At 44.7% G+C, this 22,566-nt stretch overlaps 1 protein-coding gene across 1 annotated transcript in view; it reads left to right on the top strand.

Annotated features, from left to right (window-relative positions):
* The window catches only part of LOC139407535 (potassium voltage-gated channel, Shaw-related subfamily, member 1b), a 57,029-nt gene extending 34,707 nt beyond the window's left edge, over window positions 1-22,322 (top strand). Inside the window, exons 3-4 of the mRNA XM_071151353.1 lie at window positions 3,822-3,998; window positions 22,090-22,322. Of these exons, the coding sequence (XP_071007454.1) occupies window positions 3,822-3,998; window positions 22,090-22,256 (344 nt within the window). The 3' untranslated portion in view covers window positions 22,257-22,322. The remainder of the gene's footprint in view (window positions 1-3,821; window positions 3,999-22,089) is intronic.
* The last annotated feature ends 244 nt before the right edge of the window (window positions 22,323-22,566 follow it).

Raw genomic sequence — 22,566 nt, 5'->3', positions numbered from 1 at the left:
GGAACAGGGTTGGAGTAACACCTACAGGAGGGTAGCTCTCCAGGAACAGGGTTGGAGTTAAACCTACAGATTGGTATCTCCAGGAACAGGGTTGGAGTAACACCTACAGGAGGGTAGCTCTCCAGGAACATGGTTGGAGTTAAACCTACAGATTGGTATCTCCAGGAACAGGGTTGGAGTAACACCTACAGGAGGGTAGCTCTCCAGGAACAGGGTTGGGCAGCCCTGTTTTAGCACCTATATGATACATTAGTACTGATCATTGATTACACTCACAGGTTCTACTGAGCTACTAGGATGCTACTGAGGTACTAGGATGCTACTGAGGTACTAGGATGCTACTGAGGTACTAGGATGCTACTGAGGTACTAGGATGCTACTGAGGTACTAGGATGCTAGTGAGGTACTAGGATGCTAGTGAGGTACTAGGCTGCTACTGAGGTACTAGGCTTCTACTGAGGTACTAGGCTGCTACTGAGGTACTAGGCTTCTACTGAGGTACCAGGGTACTACTTGTCAAGTGGGTTGATGTTTTAGGCTAACATGTTTTTTTTCACATTGACACCATCCCACGTACCATACTAAAATACCATCCATACACCCACCACTACACCCACTAACCATCTGAGTCCATGCACCATTACGCACTAATACTACTGTTCACACGGTAATATCCTAATGCAGCATGCTTCAAATCATACTGTTGACTGTCCAAATCAGTGCTATTATAATTGATTGAGTCAGTAATATTTTATTTGAAACGTGCTATGATTTGATAGCATGCTAGGATGTGATAGCATGCTAGGATATGATAGCATGCTAGGATATGATAGCATGCTAGGATATGATAGCATGCTAGGATATGATAGCATGCTAGGATATGTGCAGTATGGAATGTAGCACTTGACAAAGCTTTTGTACCCCATTTTATGAGATTTTCAAGGTGGGATAATTAAACTGGCAATATAGTGGTTTGTTTCTAAACCACATATGATTAACTTTAGCCAGACCTCAGCATCGATTGGAGGTTAGCTTCCCAGGGAATACATAACGTTGTATTGAATTGAATTGGATGCCCATATCTCTACTTGTTGCATTCATCGACTATAGTCTTTTTTTTGGCAGTTGGACATGCAGCATTTCCTAAAATGCTTTATTTGATCAGTGTTTGATTCTGTTGTCTGTATCTCCCAGATTTATTTTATAATGTTCTTCTAGGTGTTCTGATTCTATTTCCATGGAATATCCTGTTCTGATTCTGTTTCCATGGAATCTCCTGTTCTGATTCTATTTCCATGGAATCTCCTGTTCTGATTCTATTTCCATGGAATCTCCTGTTCTGATTCTGTTTCCATGGAATCTCCTGTTCTGATTCTATTTCCATGGAATCTCCTGTTCTGATTCTATTTCCATGGAATGTCCTGTTCTGATTCTATTTCCATGAAATCTCCTGTTTAAATGTTATTTCCATGGAATCTTCTGTTCTAATTATATTTTCATGGAATCTCCTGTTCTAATTCTATTTCCATGGAATCTCCTGTTCTGATTCTATTTCCATGGAATCTCCTGTTCTGATTCTATTTCCATGGAATCTCCTGTTCTGATTCTATTTCCATGGAATCTCCTGTTCTGATTCTATTTCCATGGAATCTCCTGTTCTGATTCTATTTCCATGCAATCTCCTGTTCTGATTCTATTTCCATGGAATCTCCTGTTCTTATTCTGTTTCAATGGAATCTCCTGTTCTGATTCCATTTCCATGGAACCTCCTGTTCTAATTCAAATTTTATTTCCATTGAATCTCCTGTTCTAATTCTAGTTCTGTTTCTATGGAATCTCCTGTTCTAATTCTATTTCTGTTTCTATGGAATCTCCTGTTCTAATTCTATTTCTATGGAATGTACTGTTCTATTTCTATTTCTATGGAATCGCCTGTTCTAATTCTATTTCTATTGAATCTCCTGTTCTAATTCAAATTCTCTTTCTATGGAATCTCCTGTTCTAATTCTATTTCTATTTCTATGGCATCTCCTGTTCTAATTCTATTTCTGTTTCTATGGAATCTACTGTTCTAATTATATTTCTGTTTCTATGGAATCTCCTGTTCTAATTCTATTTCTATGGAATCTTCTGTTCTAATTATATTTTCATGGAATCTCCTGTTCTAATTATATTTCCATGGAATCTCCTGTTCTAATTATATTTCCATGGAATCTCCTGTTCTGATTCTGTTTCCATGGAATCTCCTGTTCTGATTCTATTTCCATGGAATCTCCTGTTCTGATTCTATTTCCATGGAATGTCCTGTTCTGATTCTATTTCCATGAAATCTCCTGTTTAAATGTTATTTCCATGGAATCTTCTGTTCTAATTATATTTTCATGGAATCTCCTGTTCTAATTCTATTTCCATGGAATCTCCTGTTCTGATTCTATTTCCATGGAATCTCCTGTTCTGATTCTATTTCCATGGAATCTCCTGTTCTGATTCTATTTCCATGGAATCTCCTGTTCTGATTCTATTTCCATGGAATCTCCTGTTCTGATTCTATTTCCATGCAATCTCCTGTTCTGATTCTATTTCCATGGAATCTCCTGTTCTTATTCTGTTTCAATGGAATCTCCTGTTCTGATTCCATTTCCATGGAACCTCCTGTTCTAATTCAAATTTTATTTCCATTGAATCTCCTGTTCTAATTCTAGTTCTGTTTCTATGGAATCTCCTGTTCTAATTCTATTTCTGTTTCTATGGAATCTCCTGTTCTAATTCTATTTCTATGGAATGTACTGTTCTATTTCTATTTCTATGGAATCGCCTGTTCTAATTCTATTTCTATTGAATCTCCTGTTCTAATTCAAATTCTCTTTCTATGGAATCTCCTGTTCTAATTCTATTTCTATTTCTATGGCATCTCCTGTTCTAATTCTATTTCTGTTTCTATGGAATCTACTGTTCTAATTATATTTCTGTTTCTATGGAATCTCCTGTTCTAATTCTATTTCTATGGAATCTTCTGTTCTAATTATATTTTCATGGAATCTTCTGTTCTAATTATATTTTCATGGAATCTCCTGTTCTAATTATATTTCCATGGAATCTCCTGTTCTGATTATATTTCCATGGAATCTCCTGTTCTAATTATGTTTCAATGGAATCTCCTGTTTAAATATATTTCCATGGAATCTCCTGTTCTAATTATGTTTCAATGGAATCTCCTGTTCTGATTCTATTTCCATGGAATCTCCTGTTCTAATTCTGTTTCCATGGAATCTCCTGTTCTTTTTCTGTTTCCATGGAATCTCCTGTTCTGATTCCATTTCCATGGAACCTCCTGTTCTAATTGTTTTTCTATGGAATCTTCTGTTCTAAATCTAATTCTATTCCCATGGAATCTCCTGTTCTAATTCAAATTTTATTTCCATGGAATCTCCTGTTCTAATTCTAGTTCTATTTCCATGGAATCTCCTGTTCTAATTCTATTTCTGTTTCTATGGAACCTCCTGTTCTAATTATATTTCTATGGAATCTACTGTTCTAATTTAAATTATATTTCTATGGAATCTCCTGTTCTAATTCAAATTTTATTTCCATGGAATCTCCTGTTCTAATTCTATTTCTATTGAATCTCCTGTTCTAATTCTAGTTATATTTCCATGGAATCTCCTGTTTTAATTCTAGTTCTGTTTCTATGGAATCTGCTGTTCTAATTCCAGTTATGTTTCTATGGAATCTCCTGTTATAATTCTAGTTCTGTTTCTATGGAATCTCCTGTTCTAATTCCATTTCTATTTCTATGGAATCTCCTGTGTGTCTGTCTGAAGATTCCAAGCTGAATGGGGAGGCGGCCAACGCAGCTCTAGCCAATGAGGACTGTCCTCATATAGACCAGGCCATCTCGCCAGAGGAGATCTTCAGCCCCAGTGAGAGAGAACGGCCTTGTTGTCTTGTCACCACAGCTGCAGAACGACCCAACCACACAGGGGGTAGAGTCAGGAGGGGTACGTACACCTACAGTAACAGCCAAATACAGCCCAACCACACAGGGGGAGGAGGGAGGAGAGTTACGTACTGTAACAGCCAAACACAGGCCACTATCAAACGTGTTGCATTCCCTACGACTTGATTATTCATTATACAACATCAACCCGTGGCCCAACACACACAGACGCAGGTTGACCTTTATTGTCAAGTCTTGTCCTGGAGCCAGAACTGAGCGATTTCCACTTAGATAGGCCAGCTGCAAAGTTAAAATTGGCTACATTGTAAAAAATATATGAAAATAAAAATGTGCTTGTTGGTAATTTAAAAAAAATCAGATTCATTCATCTCCAGCACCTTCCCAACATCAACTAATGTGAAAATGGCACATTTCTAAATAATAGTATCTCCAATGACATCACAACCAATTAGTAGGCAATACCTCCTCATAATTGGTTAAAATAGCATGATTCACACAGATGAATGTCATTGGATAGAGGAAGGTGTAAACATTACTCTATCTTTTTGACTACAAAACATAGAAACGTGACATTTTGACATATGTTGGAGTGATGCTGGAGACAATGAATATGAAGTTGAATTCTCCCCTTTAAGGTTAGGGTTATGCATTAGGCTTAAAATCTGATTTGATGACTTTGTGGCTATACTAGCTATTGATTCTGCGGAACTGCTTCCAGAACAATATTCATGACGAAAACCGCTAACCTGACACACAGACAGACGCACATGCATGTGTAGACACACACACACACACACACACACACACACACACACACACACGCGCATGTGCACGTGCAACACACAAACACGCACATAGGGCTTGGCAATATATTGTGAATACTGGTATACCTGTATGGATCCACATACCGGTATGGATTTTTTTTTACAATATCGTCTATAACGATATTTTTGATAAAGTGCTAATTTGAATGAAAAGTGTCAGCTTTGTCCTAGTTTGGTTGAGTAGAAAACCATCAGCATGTAAAAGACATAAAAAATACGTAGAACTAATGTGTTACCATATAAGGAACATGCACTATTGATAAAACATATTACATATATTAAATACCACAATACTGCCCAAAATGAGAAACATATTGGGATATTATGTTTTGGTGATATTGCCCAGCCCTACACACACACACACACACACACACACACACACACACACACACACCTGCATTCTGGGAAAACCCAGGGTCTCATTCTCAAGGGTTCCCTGATCACAGTAATACAACAATCGAATACAATGTGAAACAAAACAACAATCGAAAACATTGTGAAACAAAACAACAATCAAAATACAGAACAAAACAAAATGTAAGAATAACAATTACATTCCTCAGCCACGAAGTCCTCAGACCCTAGGTCGTCAACCAACTCTTTAAACTCCCAGAGCAGCACCCACCACACCCTAGGTCGTCAACCAACTCTTTAAACTCCCAGAGCAGCACCCACCACATCCTATGTCGTTAACCAACTCTTTAAACTCCCAGAGCAGCACCCACCACATCCTAGGTCGTTAACCAACTCTTTAAACTCCCAGAGGAGTACCCACCACACCCTAGGTCGTCAACCAACTCTTTAAACTCCCAGAGCAGCACCCACCACACCCTAGGTCGTCAACCAACTCTTTAAACTCCCAGAGCAGCACCCACCACACCCTAGGTCGTCAACCAACTCTTTAAACTCCCAGAGCAGCACCCACCACATCCTAGGTCGTCAACCAACTCTTTAAATTCCCAGAGCAGCACCCACCACACCCTAGGTCGTCAACCAACTCTTTAAACTCCCAGAGCAGCACCCACCACACCCTAGGTCATCAACCAACTCTTTAAATTCCCAGAGCAGCACCCACCACACCCTAGGTCGTCAACCAACTCTTTAAACTCCCAGAGCAGCACCCACCACACCCTAGGTCGTCAACCAACTCTTTAAACTCCCAGAGCAGCACCCACCACACCCTAGGTCGTCAACCAACTCTTTAAACTCCCAGAGCAGCACCCACCACACCCTAGGTCGTCAACCAACTCTTTAAACTCCCAGAGCAGCACCCACCACACCCTAGGTCGTTAACCAACTCTTTAAACTCCCAGAGCAGCACCCACCACATCCTAGGTCGTCAACCAACTCTTTAAACTCCCAGAGGAGTACCCACCACACCCTAGGTCGTCAACCAACTCTTTAAACTCCCAGAGCAGCACCCACCACGCCCTAGGTCGTCAACCAACTCTTTAAACTCCCAGAGCAGCACCCACCACGCCCTAGGTCGTCAACCAACTCTTTAAACTCCCAGAGCAGCACCCACCACACCCTAGGTCGTCAACCAACTCTTTAAACTCCCAGAGCAGCACCCACCACACCCTAGGTCATCAACCAACTCTTTAAACTCCCAGAGCAGCACCCACCACACCCTAGGTCATCAACCAACTCTTTAAACTCCCAGAGCAGCACCCACCACACCTTAGGTCGTCAACCAAGTCTTTAAACTCCCAGAGCAGCACCCACCACACCCTAGGTCGTCAACCAACTCTTTAAACTCCCAGAGCAGCACCCACCACACCCTAGGTCATCAACCAACTCTTTAAATTCCCAGAGCAGCACCCACCACACCCTAGGTCGTCAACCAACTCTTTAAACTCCCAGAGCAGCACCCACCACACCCTAGGTTGTCAACCAACTCTTTAAACTCCCAGAGTAGCACCCACCACACCCTAGGTCATCAACCAACTCTTTAAATTCCCAGAGCAGCACCCACCACACCCTAGGTCGTCAACCAACTCTTTAAACTCCCAGAGCAGCACCCACCACACCCTAGGTCGTCAACCAACTCTTTGAACTCCCAGAGTAGCACCCACCACACCCTAGGTCATCAACCAACTCTTTAAATTCCCAGAGCAGCTCCCACCACACCCTAGGTCATCAACCAACTCTTTAAACTCCCAGAGCAGCACCCACCACACCTTAGGTCGTCAACCAAGTCTTTAAACTCCCAGAGCAGCACCCACCACACCCTAGGTCGTCAACCAACTCTTTAAACTCCCAGAGCAGCACCCACCACACCCTAGGTCATCAACCAACTCTTTAAATTCCCAGAGCAGCACCCACCACACCCTAGGTCGTCAACCAACTCTTTAAACTCCCAGAGCAGCACCCACCACACCCTAGGTTGTCAACCAACTCTTTAAACTCCCAGAGTAGCACCCACCACACCCTAGGTCATCAACCAACTCTTTAAATTCCCAGAGCAGCACCCACCACACCCTAGGTCGTCAACCAACTCTTTAAACTCCCAGAGCAGCACCCACCACACCCTAGGTCGTCAACCAACTCTTTAAACTCCCAGAGTAGCACCCACCACACCCTAGGTCATCAACCAACTCTTTCATTTCCCAGAGCAGCTCCCACCACACCCTAGGTCGTCAACCAACTCTTTAAACTCCCAGAGCAGCACCCACCACACCCTAGGTCGTCAACCAACTCTTTAAACTCCCAGAGCAGCACCCACCACGCCCTAGGTTGTCAACCAACTCTTTAAACTCCCAGAGCAGCACCCACCACGCCCTAGGTCGTCAACCAACTCTTTAAACTCCCAGAGCAGCACCCACCTTGCCCTAGGTCGTCAACCAACTCTTTAAACTCCCAGAGCAGCACCCACCACACCCTAGGTCATCAACCAACTCTTTAAACTCCCAGAGCAGCACCCACCACACCCTAGGTCACCAACCAACTCTTTAAACTCCCAGAGCAGCACCCACCACACCTTAGGTCGTCAACCAAGTCTTTAAACTCCCAGAGCAGCACCCTCCTTGCCCTAGGTCGTCAACCAACTCTTTAAACTCCCAGAGCAGCACCCACCACACCCTAGGTCATCAACCAACTCTTTAAACTCCCAGAGCAGCACCCACCACACCCTAGGTCACCAACCAACTCTTTAAACTCCCAGAGCAGCACCCACCACACCTTAGGTCGTCAACCAAGTCTTTAAACTCCCAGAGCAGCACCCACCACACCCTAGGTCGTCAACCAACTCTTTAAACTCCCAGAGCAGCACCCACCACATCCTAGGTCGTCAACCAACTCTTTAAATTCCCAGAGCAGCACCCACCACACCCTAGGTCGTCAACCAACTCTTTAAACTCCCAGAGCAGCACCCACCACACCCTAGGTCGTCAACCAACTCTTTAAATTCCCAGAGCAGCACCCACCACACCCTAGGTCGTCAACCAACTCTTTAAACTCCCAGAGCAGCACCCACCACACTCTAGGTCGTCAACCAACTCTTTAAACTCCCAGAGCAGCACCCACCACACCCTAGGTCGTCAACCAACTCTTTAAACTCCCAGAGCAGCACCCACCACACCCTAGGTCATCAACCAACTCTTTAAACTCCCAGAGCAGCACCCACCACACCCTAGGTCATCAACCAACTCTTTAAACTCCCAGAGCAGCACCCATCACACCTTAGGTCGTCAACCAAGTCTTTAAACTCCCAGAGCAGCACCCACCACACCCTAGGTCGTCAACCAACTCTTTAAACTCCCAGAGCAGCACCCACCACATCCTAGGTCGTCAACCAACTCTTTAAATTCCCAGAGCAGCACCCACCACACCCTAGGTCGTCAACCAACTCTTTAAACTCCCAGAGCAGCACCCACCACACCCTAGGTCATCAACCAACTCTTTAAACTCCCAAAGCAGCATCCACCACACCCTAGGTCGTCAACCAACTCTTTAAACTCCCAGAGCAGCACCCACCACACCCTAGGTCGTCAACCAACTCTTTAAACTCCCAGAGCAGCACCCACCACACCCTAGGTCGTCAACCAACTCTTTAAACTCCCAGAGCAGCACCCACCACACCCTAGGTCGTTAACCAACTCTTTAAACTCCCAGAGCAGCACCCACCACATCCTAGGTCGTTAACCAACTCTTTAAACTCCCAGAGGAGTACCCACCACACCCTAGGTCGTCAACCAACTCTTTAAACTCCCAGAGCAGCACCCACCACGCCCTAGGTCGTCAACCAACTCTTTAAACTCCCAGAGCAGCACCCACCACGCCCTAGGTCGTCAACCAACTCTTTAAACTCCCAGAGCAGCACCCACCACGCCCTAGGTCGTCAACCAACTCTTTAAACTCCCAGAGCAGCACCCACCACACCCTAGGTCGTCAACCAACTCTTTAAACTCCCAGAGCAGCACCCACCACACCCTAGGTCATCAACCAACTCTTTAAACTCCCAGAGCAGCACCCACCACACCCTAGGTCATCAACCAACTCTTTAAACTCCCAGAGCAGCACCCACCACACCTTAGGTCGTCAACCAAGTCTTTAAACTCCCAGAGCAGCACCCACCACACCCTAGGTCGTCAACCAACTCTTTAAACTCCCAGAGCAGCACCCACCACACCCTAGGTCATCACCAACTCTTTAAATTCCCAGAGCAGCACCCACCACACCCTAGGTCGTCAACCAACTCTTTAAACTCCCAGAGCAGCACCCACCACACCCTAGGTTGTCAACCAACTCTTTAAACTCCCAGAGTAGCACCCACCACACCCTAGGTCATCAACCAACTCTTTAAATTCCCAGAGCAGCACCCACCACACCCTAGGTCGTCAACCAACTCTTTAAACTCCCAGAGCAGCACCCACCACACCCTAGGTCGTCAACCAACTCTTTAAACTCCCAGAGTAGCACCCACCACACCCTAGGTCATCAACTAACTCTTTAAATTCCCTGAGCAGCTCCCACCACACCCTAGGTCATCAACCAACTCTTTAAACTCCCAGAGCAGCACCCACCACACCTTAGGTCGTCAACCAAGTCTTTAAACTCCCAGAGCAGCACCCACCACACCCTAGGTCGTCAACCAACTCTTTAAACTCCCAGAGCAGCACCCACCACACCCTAGGTCATCAACCAACTCTTTAAATTCCCAGAGCAGCACCCACCACACCCTAGGTCGTCAACCAACTCTTTAAACTCCCAGAGCAGCACCCACCACACCCTAGGTCGTCAACCAACTCTTTAAACTCCCAGAGCAGCACCCACCACACCCTAGGTCATCAACCAACTCTTTAAACTCCCAGAGCAGCACCCACCACACCCTAGGTCATCAACCAACTCTTTAAACTCCCAGAGCAGCACCCACCACACCTTAGGTCGTCAACCAAGTCTTTAAACTCCCAGAGCAGCACCCACCACACCCTAGGTCGTCAACCAACTCTTTAAACTCCCAGAGCAGCACCCACCACACCCTAGGTCATCACCAACTCTTTAAATTCCCAGAGCAGCACCCACCACACCCTAGGTCGTCAACCAACTCTTTAAACTCCCAGAGCAGCACCCACCACACCCTAGGTTGTCAACCAACTCTTTAAACTCCCAGAGTAGCACCCACCACACCCTAGGTCATCAACCAACTCTTTAAATTCCCAGAGCAGCACCCACCACACCCTAGGTCGTCAACCAACTCTTTAAACTCCCAGAGCAGCACCCACCACACCCTAGGTCGTCAACCAACTCTTTAAACTCCCAGAGTAGCACCCACCACACCCTAGGTCATCAACCAACTCTTTAAATTCCCAGAGCAGCTCCCACCACACCCTAGGTCATCAACCAACTCTTTAAACTCCCAGAGCAGCACCCACCACACCTTAGGTCGTCAACCAAGTCTTTAAACTCCCAGAGCAGCACCCACCACACCCTAGGTCGTCAACCAACTCTTTAAACTCCCAGAGCAGCACCCACCACACCCTAGGTCATCAACCAACTCTTTAAATTCCCAGAGCAGCACCCACCACACCCTAGGTTGTCAACCAACTCTTTAAACTCCCAGAGTAGCACCCACCACACCCTAGGTCATCAACCAACTCTTTAAATTCCCAGAGCAGCACCCACCACACCCTAGGTCATCAACCAACTCTTTAAACTCCCAGAGCAGCACCCATCACACCTTAGGTCGTCAACCAAGTCTTTAAACTCCCAGAGCAGCACCCACCACACCCTAGGTCGTCAACCAACTCTTTAAACTCCCAGAGCAGCACCCACCACATCCTAGGTCGTCAACCAACTCTTTAAATTCCCTGAGCAGCACCCACCACACCCTAGGTCGTCAACCAACTCTTTAAACTCCCAGAGCAGCACCCACCACACCCTAGGTCATCAACCAACTCTTTAAATTCCCAGAGCAGCACCCACCACACCCTAGGTCGTCAACCAACTCTTTAAACTCCCAGAGCAGCACCCACCACACCCTAGGTCGTCAACCAACTCTTTAAACTCCCAGAGCAGCACCCACCACACCCTAGGTCGTCAACCAACTCTTTAAACTCCCAGAGCAGCACCCACCACACCCTAGGTCGTCAACCAACTCTTTAAACTCCCAGAGCAGCACCCACCACACCCTAGGTCGTTAACCAACTCTTTAAACTCCCAGAGCAGCACCCACCACATCCTAGGTCGTTAACCAACTCTTTAAACTCCCAGAGGAGTACCCACCACACCCTAGGTCGTCAACCAACTCTTTAAACTCCAAGAGCAGCACCCACCACGCCCTAGGTCGTCAACCAACTCTTTAAACTCCCAGAGCAGCACCCACCACGCCCTAGGTCGTCAACCAACTCTTTAAACTCCCAGAGCAGCACCCACAACACCCTAGGTCGTCAACCAACTCTTTAAACTCCCAGAGCAGCACCCACCACACCCTAGGTCATCAACCAACTCTTTAAACTCCCAGAGCAGCACCCACCACACCCTAGGTCGTCAACCAAGTCTTTAAACTCCCAGAGCAGCACCCACCACACCCTAGGTCGTCAACCAACTCTTTAAACTCCCAGAGCAGCACCCACCACACCCTAGGTCATCAACCAACTCTTTAAATTCCCAGAGCAGCACCCACCACACCCTAGGTCGTCAACCAACTCTTTAAACTCCCAGAGCAGCACCCACCACACCCTAGGTCGTCAACCAACTCTTTAAACTCCCAGAGTAGCACCCACCACACCCTAGGTCATCAACCAACTCTTTAAATTCCCAGAGCAGCTCCCACCACACCCTAGGTCATCAACCAACTCTTTAAACTCCCAGAGCAGCACCCACCACACCCTAGGTCGTCAACCAACTCTTTAAACTCCCAGAGCAGCACCCACCACGCCCTAGGTCGTCAACCAACTCTTTAAACTCCCAGAGCAGCACCCACCACGCCCTAGGTCGTCAACCAACTCTTTAAACTCCCAGAGCAGCACCCACCTTGCCCTAGGTCGTCAACCAACTCTTTAAACTCCCAGAGCAGCACCCACCACACCCTAGGTCATCAACCATCTCTTTAAACTCCCAGAGCAGCACCCACCACACCCTAGGTCACCAACCAACTCTTTAAACTCCCAGAGCAGCACCCACCACACCTTAGGTCGTCAACCAAGTCTTTAAACTCCCAGAGCAGCACCCACCTTGCCCTAGGTCGTCAACCAACTCTTTAAACTCCCAGAGCAGCACCCACCACACCCTAGGTCATCAACCAACTCTTTAAACTCCCAGAGCAGCACCCACCACACCCTAGGTCACCAACCAACTCTTTAAACTCCCAGAGCAGCACCCACCACACCTTAGGTCGTCAACCAAGTCTTTAAACTCCCAGAGCAGCACCCACCACACCCTAGGTCGTCAACCAACTCTTTAAACTCCCAGAGCAGCACCCACCACATCCTAGGTCGTCAACCAACTCTTTAAATTCCCAGAGCAGCACCCACCACACCCTAGGTCGTCAACCAACTCTTTAAACTCCCAGAGCAGCACCCACCACACCCTAGGTCGTCAACCAACTCTTTAAATTCCCAGAGCAGCACCCACCACACCCTAGGTCGTCAACCAACTCTTTAAACTCCCAGAGCAGCACCCACCACACCCTAGGTCGTCAACCAACTCTTTAAACTCCCAGAGCAGCACCCACCACACCCTAGGTCGTCAACCAACTCTTTAAACTCCCAGAGCAGCACCCACCACACCCTAGGTCATCAACCAACTCTTTAAACTCCCAGAGCAGCACCCACCACACCCTAGGTCATCAACCAACTCTTTAAACTCCCAGAGCAGCACCCACCACACCTTAGGTCGTCAACCAAGTCTTTAAACTCCCAGAGCAGCACCCACCACACCCTAGGTCGTCAACCAACTCTTTAAACTCCCAGAGCAGCACCCACCACATCCTAGGTCGTCAACCAACTCTTTAAATTCCCAGAGCAGCACCCACCACACCCTAGGTCGTCAACCAACTCTTTAAACTCCCAGAGCAGCACCCACCACACCCTAGGTCATCAACCAACTCTTTAAATTCCCAGAGCAGCACCCACCACACCCTAGGTCGTCAACCAACTCTTTAAACTCCCAGAGCAGCACCCACCACACCCTAGGTCGTCAACCAACTCTTTAAACTCCCAGAGCAGCACCCACCACACCCTAGGTCGTCAACCAACTCTTTAAACTCCCAGAGCAGCACCCACCACACCCTAGGTCGTTAACCAACTCTTTAAACTCCCAGAGCAGCACCCACCACATCCTAGGTCGTTAACCAACTCTTTAAACTCCCAGAGGAGTACCCACCACACCCTAGGTCGTCAACCAACTCTTTAAACTCCCAGAGCAGCACCCACCACGCCCTAGGTCGTCAACCAACTCTTTAAACTCCCAGAGCAGCACCCACCACGCCCTAGGTCGTCAACCAACTCTTTAAACTCCCAGAGCAGCACCCACCACACCCTAGGTCGTCAACCAACTCTTTAAACTCCCAGAGCAGCACCCACCACACCCTAGGTCATCAACCAACTCTTTAAACTCCCAGAGCAGCACCCACCACACCTTAGGTCGTCAACCAAGTCTTTAAACTCCCAGAGCAGCACCCACCACACCCTAGGTCGTCAACCAACTCTTTAAACTCCCAGAGCAGCACCCACCACACCCTAGGTCATCACCAACTCTTTAAATTCCCAGAGCAGCACCCACCACACCCTAGGTCGTCAACCAACTCTTTAAACTCCCAGAGCAGCACCCACCACACCCTAGGTTGTCAACCAACTCTTTAAACTCCCAGAGTAGCACCCACCACACCCTAGGTCATCAACCAACTCTTTAAATTCCCAGAGCAGCACCCACCACACCCTAGGTCGTCAACCAACTCTTTAAACTCCCAGAGCAGCACCCACCACACCCTAGGTCGTCAACCAACTCTTTAAACTCCCAGAGTAGCACCCACCACAACCTAGGTCATCAACCAACTCTTTAAATTCCCAGAGCAGCTCCCACCACACCCTAGGTCATCAACCAACTCTTTAAACTCCCAGAGCAGCACCCACCACACCTTAGGTCGTCAACCAAGTCTTTAAACTCCCAGAGCAGCACCCACCACACCCTAGGTCGTCAACCAACTCTTTAAACTCCCAGAGCAGCACCCACCACACCCTAGGTCATCAACCAACTCTTTAAATTCCCAGAGCAGCACCCACCACACCCTAGGTCGTCAACCAACTCTTTAAACTCCCAGAGCAGCACCCACCACACCCTAGGTTGTCAACCAACTCTTTAAACTCCCAGAGTAGCACCCACCACACCCTAGGTCATCAACCAACTCTTTAAATTCCCAGAGCAGCACCCACCACACCCTAGGTCGTCAACCAACTCTTTAAACTCCCAGAGCAGCACCCACCACACCCTAGGTCGTCAACCAACTCTTTAAACTCCCAGAGTAGCACCCACCACACCCTAGGTCATCAACCAACTCTTTCATTTCCCAGAGCAGCTCCCACCACACCCTAGGTCGTCAACCAACTCTTTAAACTCCCAGAGCAGCACCCACCACACCCTAGGTCGTCAACCAACTCTTTAAACTCCCAGAGCAGCACCCACCACGCCCTAGGTCGTCAACCAACTCTTTAAACTCCCAGAGCAGCACCCACCACGCCCTAGGTCGTCAACCAACTCTTTAAACTCCCAGAGCAGCACCCACCTTGCCCTAGGTCGTCAACCAACTCTTTAAACTCCCAGAGCAGCACCCACCACACCCTAGGTCATCAACCAACTCTTTAAACTCCCAGAGCAGCACCCACCACACCCTAGGTCACCAACCAACTCTTTAAACTCCCAGAGCAGCACCCACCACACCTTAGGTCGTCAACCAAGTCTTTAAACTCCCAGAGCAGCACCCACCTTGCCCTAGGTCGTCAACCAACTCTTTAAACTCCCAGAGCAGCACCCACCACACCCTAGGTCGTCAACCAACTCTTTAAACTCCCAGAGCAGCACCCACCACATCCTAGGTCGTCAACCAACTCTTTAAACTCCCAGAGCAGCACCCACCACACCCTAGGTCGTCAACCAACTCTTTAAACTCCCAGAGCAGCACCCACCACACCCTAGGTCGTCAACCAACTCTTTAAACTCCCAGAGCAGCACCCACCACACCCTAGGTCGTCAACCAACTCTTTAAACTCCCAGAGCAGCACCCACCACACCCTAGGTCGTCAACCAACTCTTTAAACTCCCAGAGCAGCACCCACCACACCCTAGGTCGTCAACCAACTCTTTAAACTCCCAGAGCAGCACCCACCACACCCTAGGTCGTCAACCAACTCTTTAAACTCCCAGAGCAGCACCCACCACATCCTAGGTCGTCAACCAACTCTTTAAACTCCCAGAGCAGCACCCACCACATCCTAGGTCGTCAACCAACTCTTTAAACTCCCAGAGCAGCACCCACCACACCCTAGGTCGTCAACCAACTCTTTAAACTCCCAGAGCAGCACCCACCACACCCTAGGTCGTCAACCAACTCTTTAAATTCCCAGAGCAGCACCCACCACACCCTAGGTCGTCAACCAACTCTTTAAACTCCCAGAGCAGCACCCACCACACCCTAGGTCGTCAACCAACTCTTTAAACTCCCAGAGCAGCACCCACCACATCCAATTGTAATGAGTTTGGTAAATTATTCCAGCAATTCTCCATTCTGGTTAGATGACTCACTCTTAACAATAGATAGCAGTCACTTTTACAAAGGTTTTATCTTAATTTTGCCCAACGTATTTGTTTTCAGAGTCTTTGTAGATGAAACTTAAATACAGTAATGTGCACAAAAATTAAAAAAAAAAGTTTGGCGAAGGCCATGGGCTTCTCATAATACTTAGTCAAAAACCGATGGGCAGGACATTACTTCGAATTATTGAATAGCCCACGAGACCATCAGATTCAGGTGGTGCAAAGGGACAAGTCCTGTGTCCCAAAATGGCACCCTATTCTCTATATAGTGCACTACTTTTGACCAGAGCCCCCTGATCAAAAGAAGTGCACGATTAAAAGGGGAATAGGGTGCCGTTTGGGATGCAAACCCAGTATTTTAACACGTAATTAGACACCAAGGATCCCTTGGCCTTTTTTAAAAATTAGATACATAATACATCAAGACATTCCCTTAGGCAGGCCTGAAGGTTTAATAGGGGGTTTAATGCTTAGAGGGAGTCTTAGCATCCTGCCATTGAATAGAATAAAGCACACCACTTGTATTTTAACGCAATCCTTTTGGAGGTGGCGTTGCAGCTATGATGAAGAGAGAGCCCCACTCTCTCTTGGTGGAAAGGCTTTTAATGAAGAAGGAAAAAAAAAGAGTCACAAACAAGACAACCAATTTTTTAATTTTTATATGAAATATAAATAAATATTGCTTGTGAAGAAGGTGTTGTTGTGTATGTTTTGTGTTTTTACTGGCAGTAAGGTGTTTTTACTGGCAGTAAGGTGTTTTTACTGGCTGTAAGGTGTTTTTACTGGCTGTAAGGTGTTTTTACTGGCAGTAAGGTGTTTTTACTGGCAGTAAGGTGTTTTTACTGGCTGTAAGGTGTTTTTACTGGCAGTAAGGTGTTTTTACTGGCAGTAAGGTGTTTTTACTGGCAGTAAGGTGTTTTTACTGGCAGTAAGGTGTTTTTACTGGCAGTAAGGTGTTTTTACTGGCAGTAATGTGTTTTTACTGGCAGTAATGTGTTTTTACTGGCAGTAAGGTGTTTTTACTGGCAGTAAGGTGTTTTTACTGGCAGTAAAGGTGTTTTTACTGGCAGTAAGGTGTTTTTACTGGCTGTAAGGTGTTTTTACTGGCTGTAAGGTGTTTTTACTGGCTGTAAGGTGTTTTTACTGGCAGTAAGGTGTTTTTACTGGCAGTAAAGGTGTTTTTACTGGCAGTAAGGTGTTTTTACTGGCAGTAAGGTGATTTTACTGGCAGTAAGGTGTTTTTACTGGCAGTAAGGTGTTTTTACTGGCAGTAAGGTGTTTTTACTGGCAGTAAAGGTGTTTTTACTGGCAGTAATGTGTTTTTACTGGCAGTAAGGTGTTTTTACTGGCAGTAAGGTGTTTTTACTGGCAGTAAAGGTGTTTTTACTGGCAGTAAGGTGTTTTTACTGCCTGTAAGGTGTTTTTACTGGCTGTAAGGTGTTTTTACTGGCTGTAAGGTGTTTTTACTGGCAGTAAGGTGTTTTTACTGGCAGTAAGGTGTATGTAGCTGCCTTGTATATCTGCACTACTAATTATTTACCTTTACTTAACTAGGCAAGTCAGTTAAGAACAAATTCTTATTTTCAATGACGGCCTAGGAACAGTGGGTTAACTGCCTTGTTCAGGAAATCCTTGTCTCATCACAAGGAAAAGGGGTAAAATAAATAAATAAAAAATATATATTTTAGCTGCCAGGATATTCTCCAATATACTGCAGCAGACTGACAACATATTCTCCAGTTTATTGTAGCTGCCAACATATTCTCCAATATACTGTTTCAGACTGCCAACATATTCTCCAATATACTATAGCAGACTGCCAACATATTCTCCAATATACTGTAGCAGACTGCCAACATATTCTCCAATATACTGTTTCAGACTGCCAATATATTCTCCAATGTACTATAGCTACCAAATATATTCTCCAATGTACTATAGCTAACAAATATATTCTCCAATATACTATAGCAGACTGCCAACATATTCTCCAGTATACTGTTTCAGACTGCCAACATATTCTCCAATATATTGTAGCAGCCTGCCAACATATTCTCCATTATACTGTAGTCTTTTCCCAGTATACTGTGGCATCCTGCCAAGATATTCACCAATAAGCTGTAGCTGCCAACACATTCCCTAATATACTGTAGCTGCCAACACATTCCCTAATATACTATAGCTGCCAACACATTCCCTAATATACTATAGCTGTCAACATATTCTCCAATATACAGCGGGCTGCCAAAATAATTTCCAATACACTAGAGGACTGTCAACATATTCTCCAATATATTATAGCAGACTGCAAACATATTATCCAATATACTGTAACAGACTGTCAACATATTCTCCAATATATTATAGCTTCCAACATATTCTCCAATATACTGTAGCAGCCAACATTTTCTCCAATATACTGTTGCAGACTACCAACATATTCTCCAATATACTGTAGCAGACTGCCAACATATTCTCCAATATATTATAGCAGACTGCCAAAATATTCTCCAATATATTGTAGCAGACTGCCAAAATCTTCTCCAATATATTGTAGCAGACTGCCAAAATCTTCTCCAATATATTATAGCAGACTGCAAACATATTCTCCAATATACTGTAGCAGACTGCCAAAATATTCTCCAATATATTGTAGCAGACTGCCAAAATCTTCTCCAATATATTATAGCAGACTGCAAACATATTCTCCGATATATTGTAGCAGACTGCCAAAATATTCTCCAATATACAGCGGGCTGCCAAAATAATTTCCAATACACTAGAGGACTGTCAACATATTCTCCAATATATTATAGCAGACTGCAAACATATTCTCCAATATACTGAAGCAGACTGCAAACATTTTATCCAATATACTGTAGCAAACTGCCAACATATTCTCCAATATATTATAGCTGCCAACATATTCTCCAATATACTGTAGCAGCCAACATTTTCTCCAATATACTATAGTTTCCAACATATTCTATACTTTACTGTAGCAGGCTGCCAATATATTCTCCAATATACTGTAGCAGGCTGCCAATATATTCTCCAATATACTATAGCTTCCAACATATTCTCCAATATACTATAGTTTCCAACATATTCTCCAGTATACTATAGCTTCCAACATATTCTCCAATATACTATAGCTTCCAACATATTCTCCAGTATACTGTAGCTGCCAACACATTATCCAATATATTGTAAAAGACTGGCAACATATTCTCCAATATATTGTAGCTGCCAAGATATTCTCCAATATATTGTAGCTGCCAAGATATTCTCCAATATATTGTAACTGCCAAGATATTCTCCAATATATTGTAGCTGCCAACATATTCTCCAATATATTGTAACTGCCAAGATATTCCCCAATATATTGTAGCTGCCAACATATTCTCCAATATACTGTTGCAGACTACCAACATATTCTCCAATGTATTCTAACTGCCAACATATTCTATACTTTACTGTAGCAGGCTGCCAATATATTCTCCAATATACTGTAGCAGGCTGCCAATATATTCTCCAATATACTGTAGCAGGCTGCCAATATATTCTCCAATATACTATAGCTTCCAACATATTCTCCAATATACTATAGCTTCCAACATATTCTCCAGTATACTATAGCTGCCAACACATTATCCAATATATTGTAGCTGCCAACATATTATCCAATATATTGTAGCAGCCAAGATATTCTCCAATATATTGTAGCTACCAACATATTCTCCAATATATTGTAGCTGCCAAGATATTCTCCAATATATTGTAGCTGCCAAGATATTCTACAATATATTGTAGCTGCCAAGATATTCTCCAATATATTGTAACTGCCAAGATATTCTCCAATGTATTGTAGCGGCCAACATATTCTCCAATATACTATAGCTTCCAACATATTCTCCAATATGTTGTAGCTGCCAACATATTCTCCAATATATTGAAAAAGACTGCCAACATATTCTCCAATATATTGTAGCTGCCAAGATATTCTCCAATATATTGTAGCTGCCAAGATATTCTCCAATATATTGTAGCTGCCAAGATATTCTCCAATATATTGTAACTGCCAAGATATTCTCCAATATATTGTAGCTGCCAACATATTCTCCAATATACTGTAGCTGCCAGGATATTCTCCAATATATTGTAGCTGCCAACATATTCTCCAATATATTGTAACTGCCAAGATGTTCTCCAATATACTGTGGCTGCCAGGATATTCTCCAATATACTGTAGCTGCCAACATATTCTCCAATATATTGTAGCTGCCAAGATATTCTCCAATATATTGTAGCTGCCAAGATATTCTCCAATATATTGTAACTGCCAAGATATTCTCCAATATATTGTAGCTGCCAACATATTCTCCAATATACTGTAGCTGCCAGGATATTCTCCAATATATTGTAGCTGCCAACATATTCTCCAATATATTGTAACTGCCAAGATGTTCTCCAATATATTGTAGCTGCCAGGATATTCTCCAATATACTGTAGCTGCCAACATATTCTCCAATATATTGTAGCTGCCAACATATTATCCAATATACTGTAGCTGCCAGGATATTCTCCAATATATTGTAGCTGCCAACATATTCTCCAATATATTGTAACTGCCAAGATGTTCTCCAATATATTGTAGCTGCCAGGATATTCTCCAATATACTGTAGCTGCCAACATATTCTCCAATATACTGTAGCTGCCAAGATATTCTCCAATATACTGTAGCTGCCAACATATTCTCCAATATATTGTAGCTGCCAACATATTATCCAATATACTGTAGCTGCCAGGATATTCTCCAATATATTGTAACTGCCAAGATATTCTCCAATATATTGTAGCTGCCAACATATTATCCAATATACTGTAGCTGCCAAGATATTCTCCAATATACTGTAGCTGCCAACATATTCTCCAGTAAACTGTAGCTGCCAACACATTATTCCCCACTCAGGTGGCGTAGGTGTCTGTCAACTTGTTGTCTGCTCTTCTAAACCGTACCAGTACCACCACGCTTTGCATGCATGCAGCTGAACTATCTCCTGCTACATCTGATGCATGTAGTGAGTGCATGGACGATAATGCTTTCGTTGACCTCACTGACTAACTGAAATCTGTTGACTTTTGTGTTTGGAGAAAAACTAAAACAAGAAAGCAACAGGTTGTAAGAAATACAAAGACATTTTGACACATTCTTAGAAATGTATTGGCTTGTACTTGAAAACACTGCAATGTACTGTAGTGAAAACACTGCAATGTACAACACTCTAAACTTTCAGTCCACTGTACTCAACTTTCAGTGTACTGTACTGAAAACACTGCATTGTACTGTACTGAAAACACTGCAATGTGCTGTACTCAAAACACTACAATGTACTATACTCAAATCTTTCAGTGTACTGTACTCAACTTTCAGTGTACTGTACTCAAAACACTGCAATGTACAACACTCTAAACTTTCAGTCCACTGTACTCAACTTCCAGTGTACTGTACTGAAAACACTGCATTGTACTGTACTGAAAACACTGCAATGTGCTGTACTCAAAACACTGCAATGTACTATACTCAAATCTTTCAGTGTACTGTACTCAACTTTCAGTGTATTGTACTCAAAACACTGCAATGTACAACACTCTAAACTTTCAGTCCACTGAACTCAACTTTCAGTGTACTGTACTCAAAACACTGCAATGTACTATACTCAAAACACTGTAGTGTACTGTACTCAAAACACTGCAATGTGCTGTACTCAAAACACTGCATTGTACTGTACTCAAAACACTGCAATGTGCTGTACTCAAAACACTGCAATGTGCTGTACTCAAAACACTGCAATGTACTATACTCAAAACACTGCAATGTGCTGTACTCAAAACACTGCAGTGTACTGTACTCAAAATGTTCAGTGCCCTGTGCTCAACTTTCAGTGTACTGTACTCAACTTTCAGTGCACTGTACTTAAAACCTTCAGTGCATTGTACTCAAAACATGCTGCACTGTACTGTACTCAAAACACTCTCTGTTTTCCAACTGAAGGTTATGACAAGCCTTGGAGCGCCCTAAACAGCATGTCTGGCATGAGCGTGAGTGGCCTGGGCGGCCATGACACCACTGGAGTGTCGTCCTCCTGCGTTGCCGCGCTACCCTGCAGTCCATCCTGTCTCATCCAGCACTCCCACTCCCCCATCCCATCCATTCTCTGAACTCTAGCATGGTTCACCAGGACACTTTGGCCCTGTCGAGAATCAACCCCTAACGGTAGCCCCGGACAACCCACTAGACACTTGTGGAGATCTGAGAGGATTGGAAGGTGTAGGCAATATGGTGATAGCGCCTATCAGAGGGCATTGGTGGAGTTGTCACCATATTTTATTGCGTAGTTACACCTCTCCAATCCTCTCAGATCTCTAAGGGTTGTTTCTGGACAAATCCTATCACTATGTGACCTGACCTCTCTCTTCTTCTCTCTCCTCTCTCTACTTCTCTCTCCTCTCTCTACTGCTATCTCCTCTC

This window comes from Oncorhynchus clarkii, chromosome 4 (genome assembly GCF_045791955.1).
Source record: "Oncorhynchus clarkii lewisi isolate Uvic-CL-2024 chromosome 4, UVic_Ocla_1.0, whole genome shotgun sequence".
NCBI classification, from domain to species: domain Eukaryota; kingdom Metazoa; phylum Chordata; class Actinopteri; order Salmoniformes; family Salmonidae; genus Oncorhynchus; species Oncorhynchus clarkii.
This window is presented reverse-complemented; position numbering and strand designations above follow the sequence as displayed.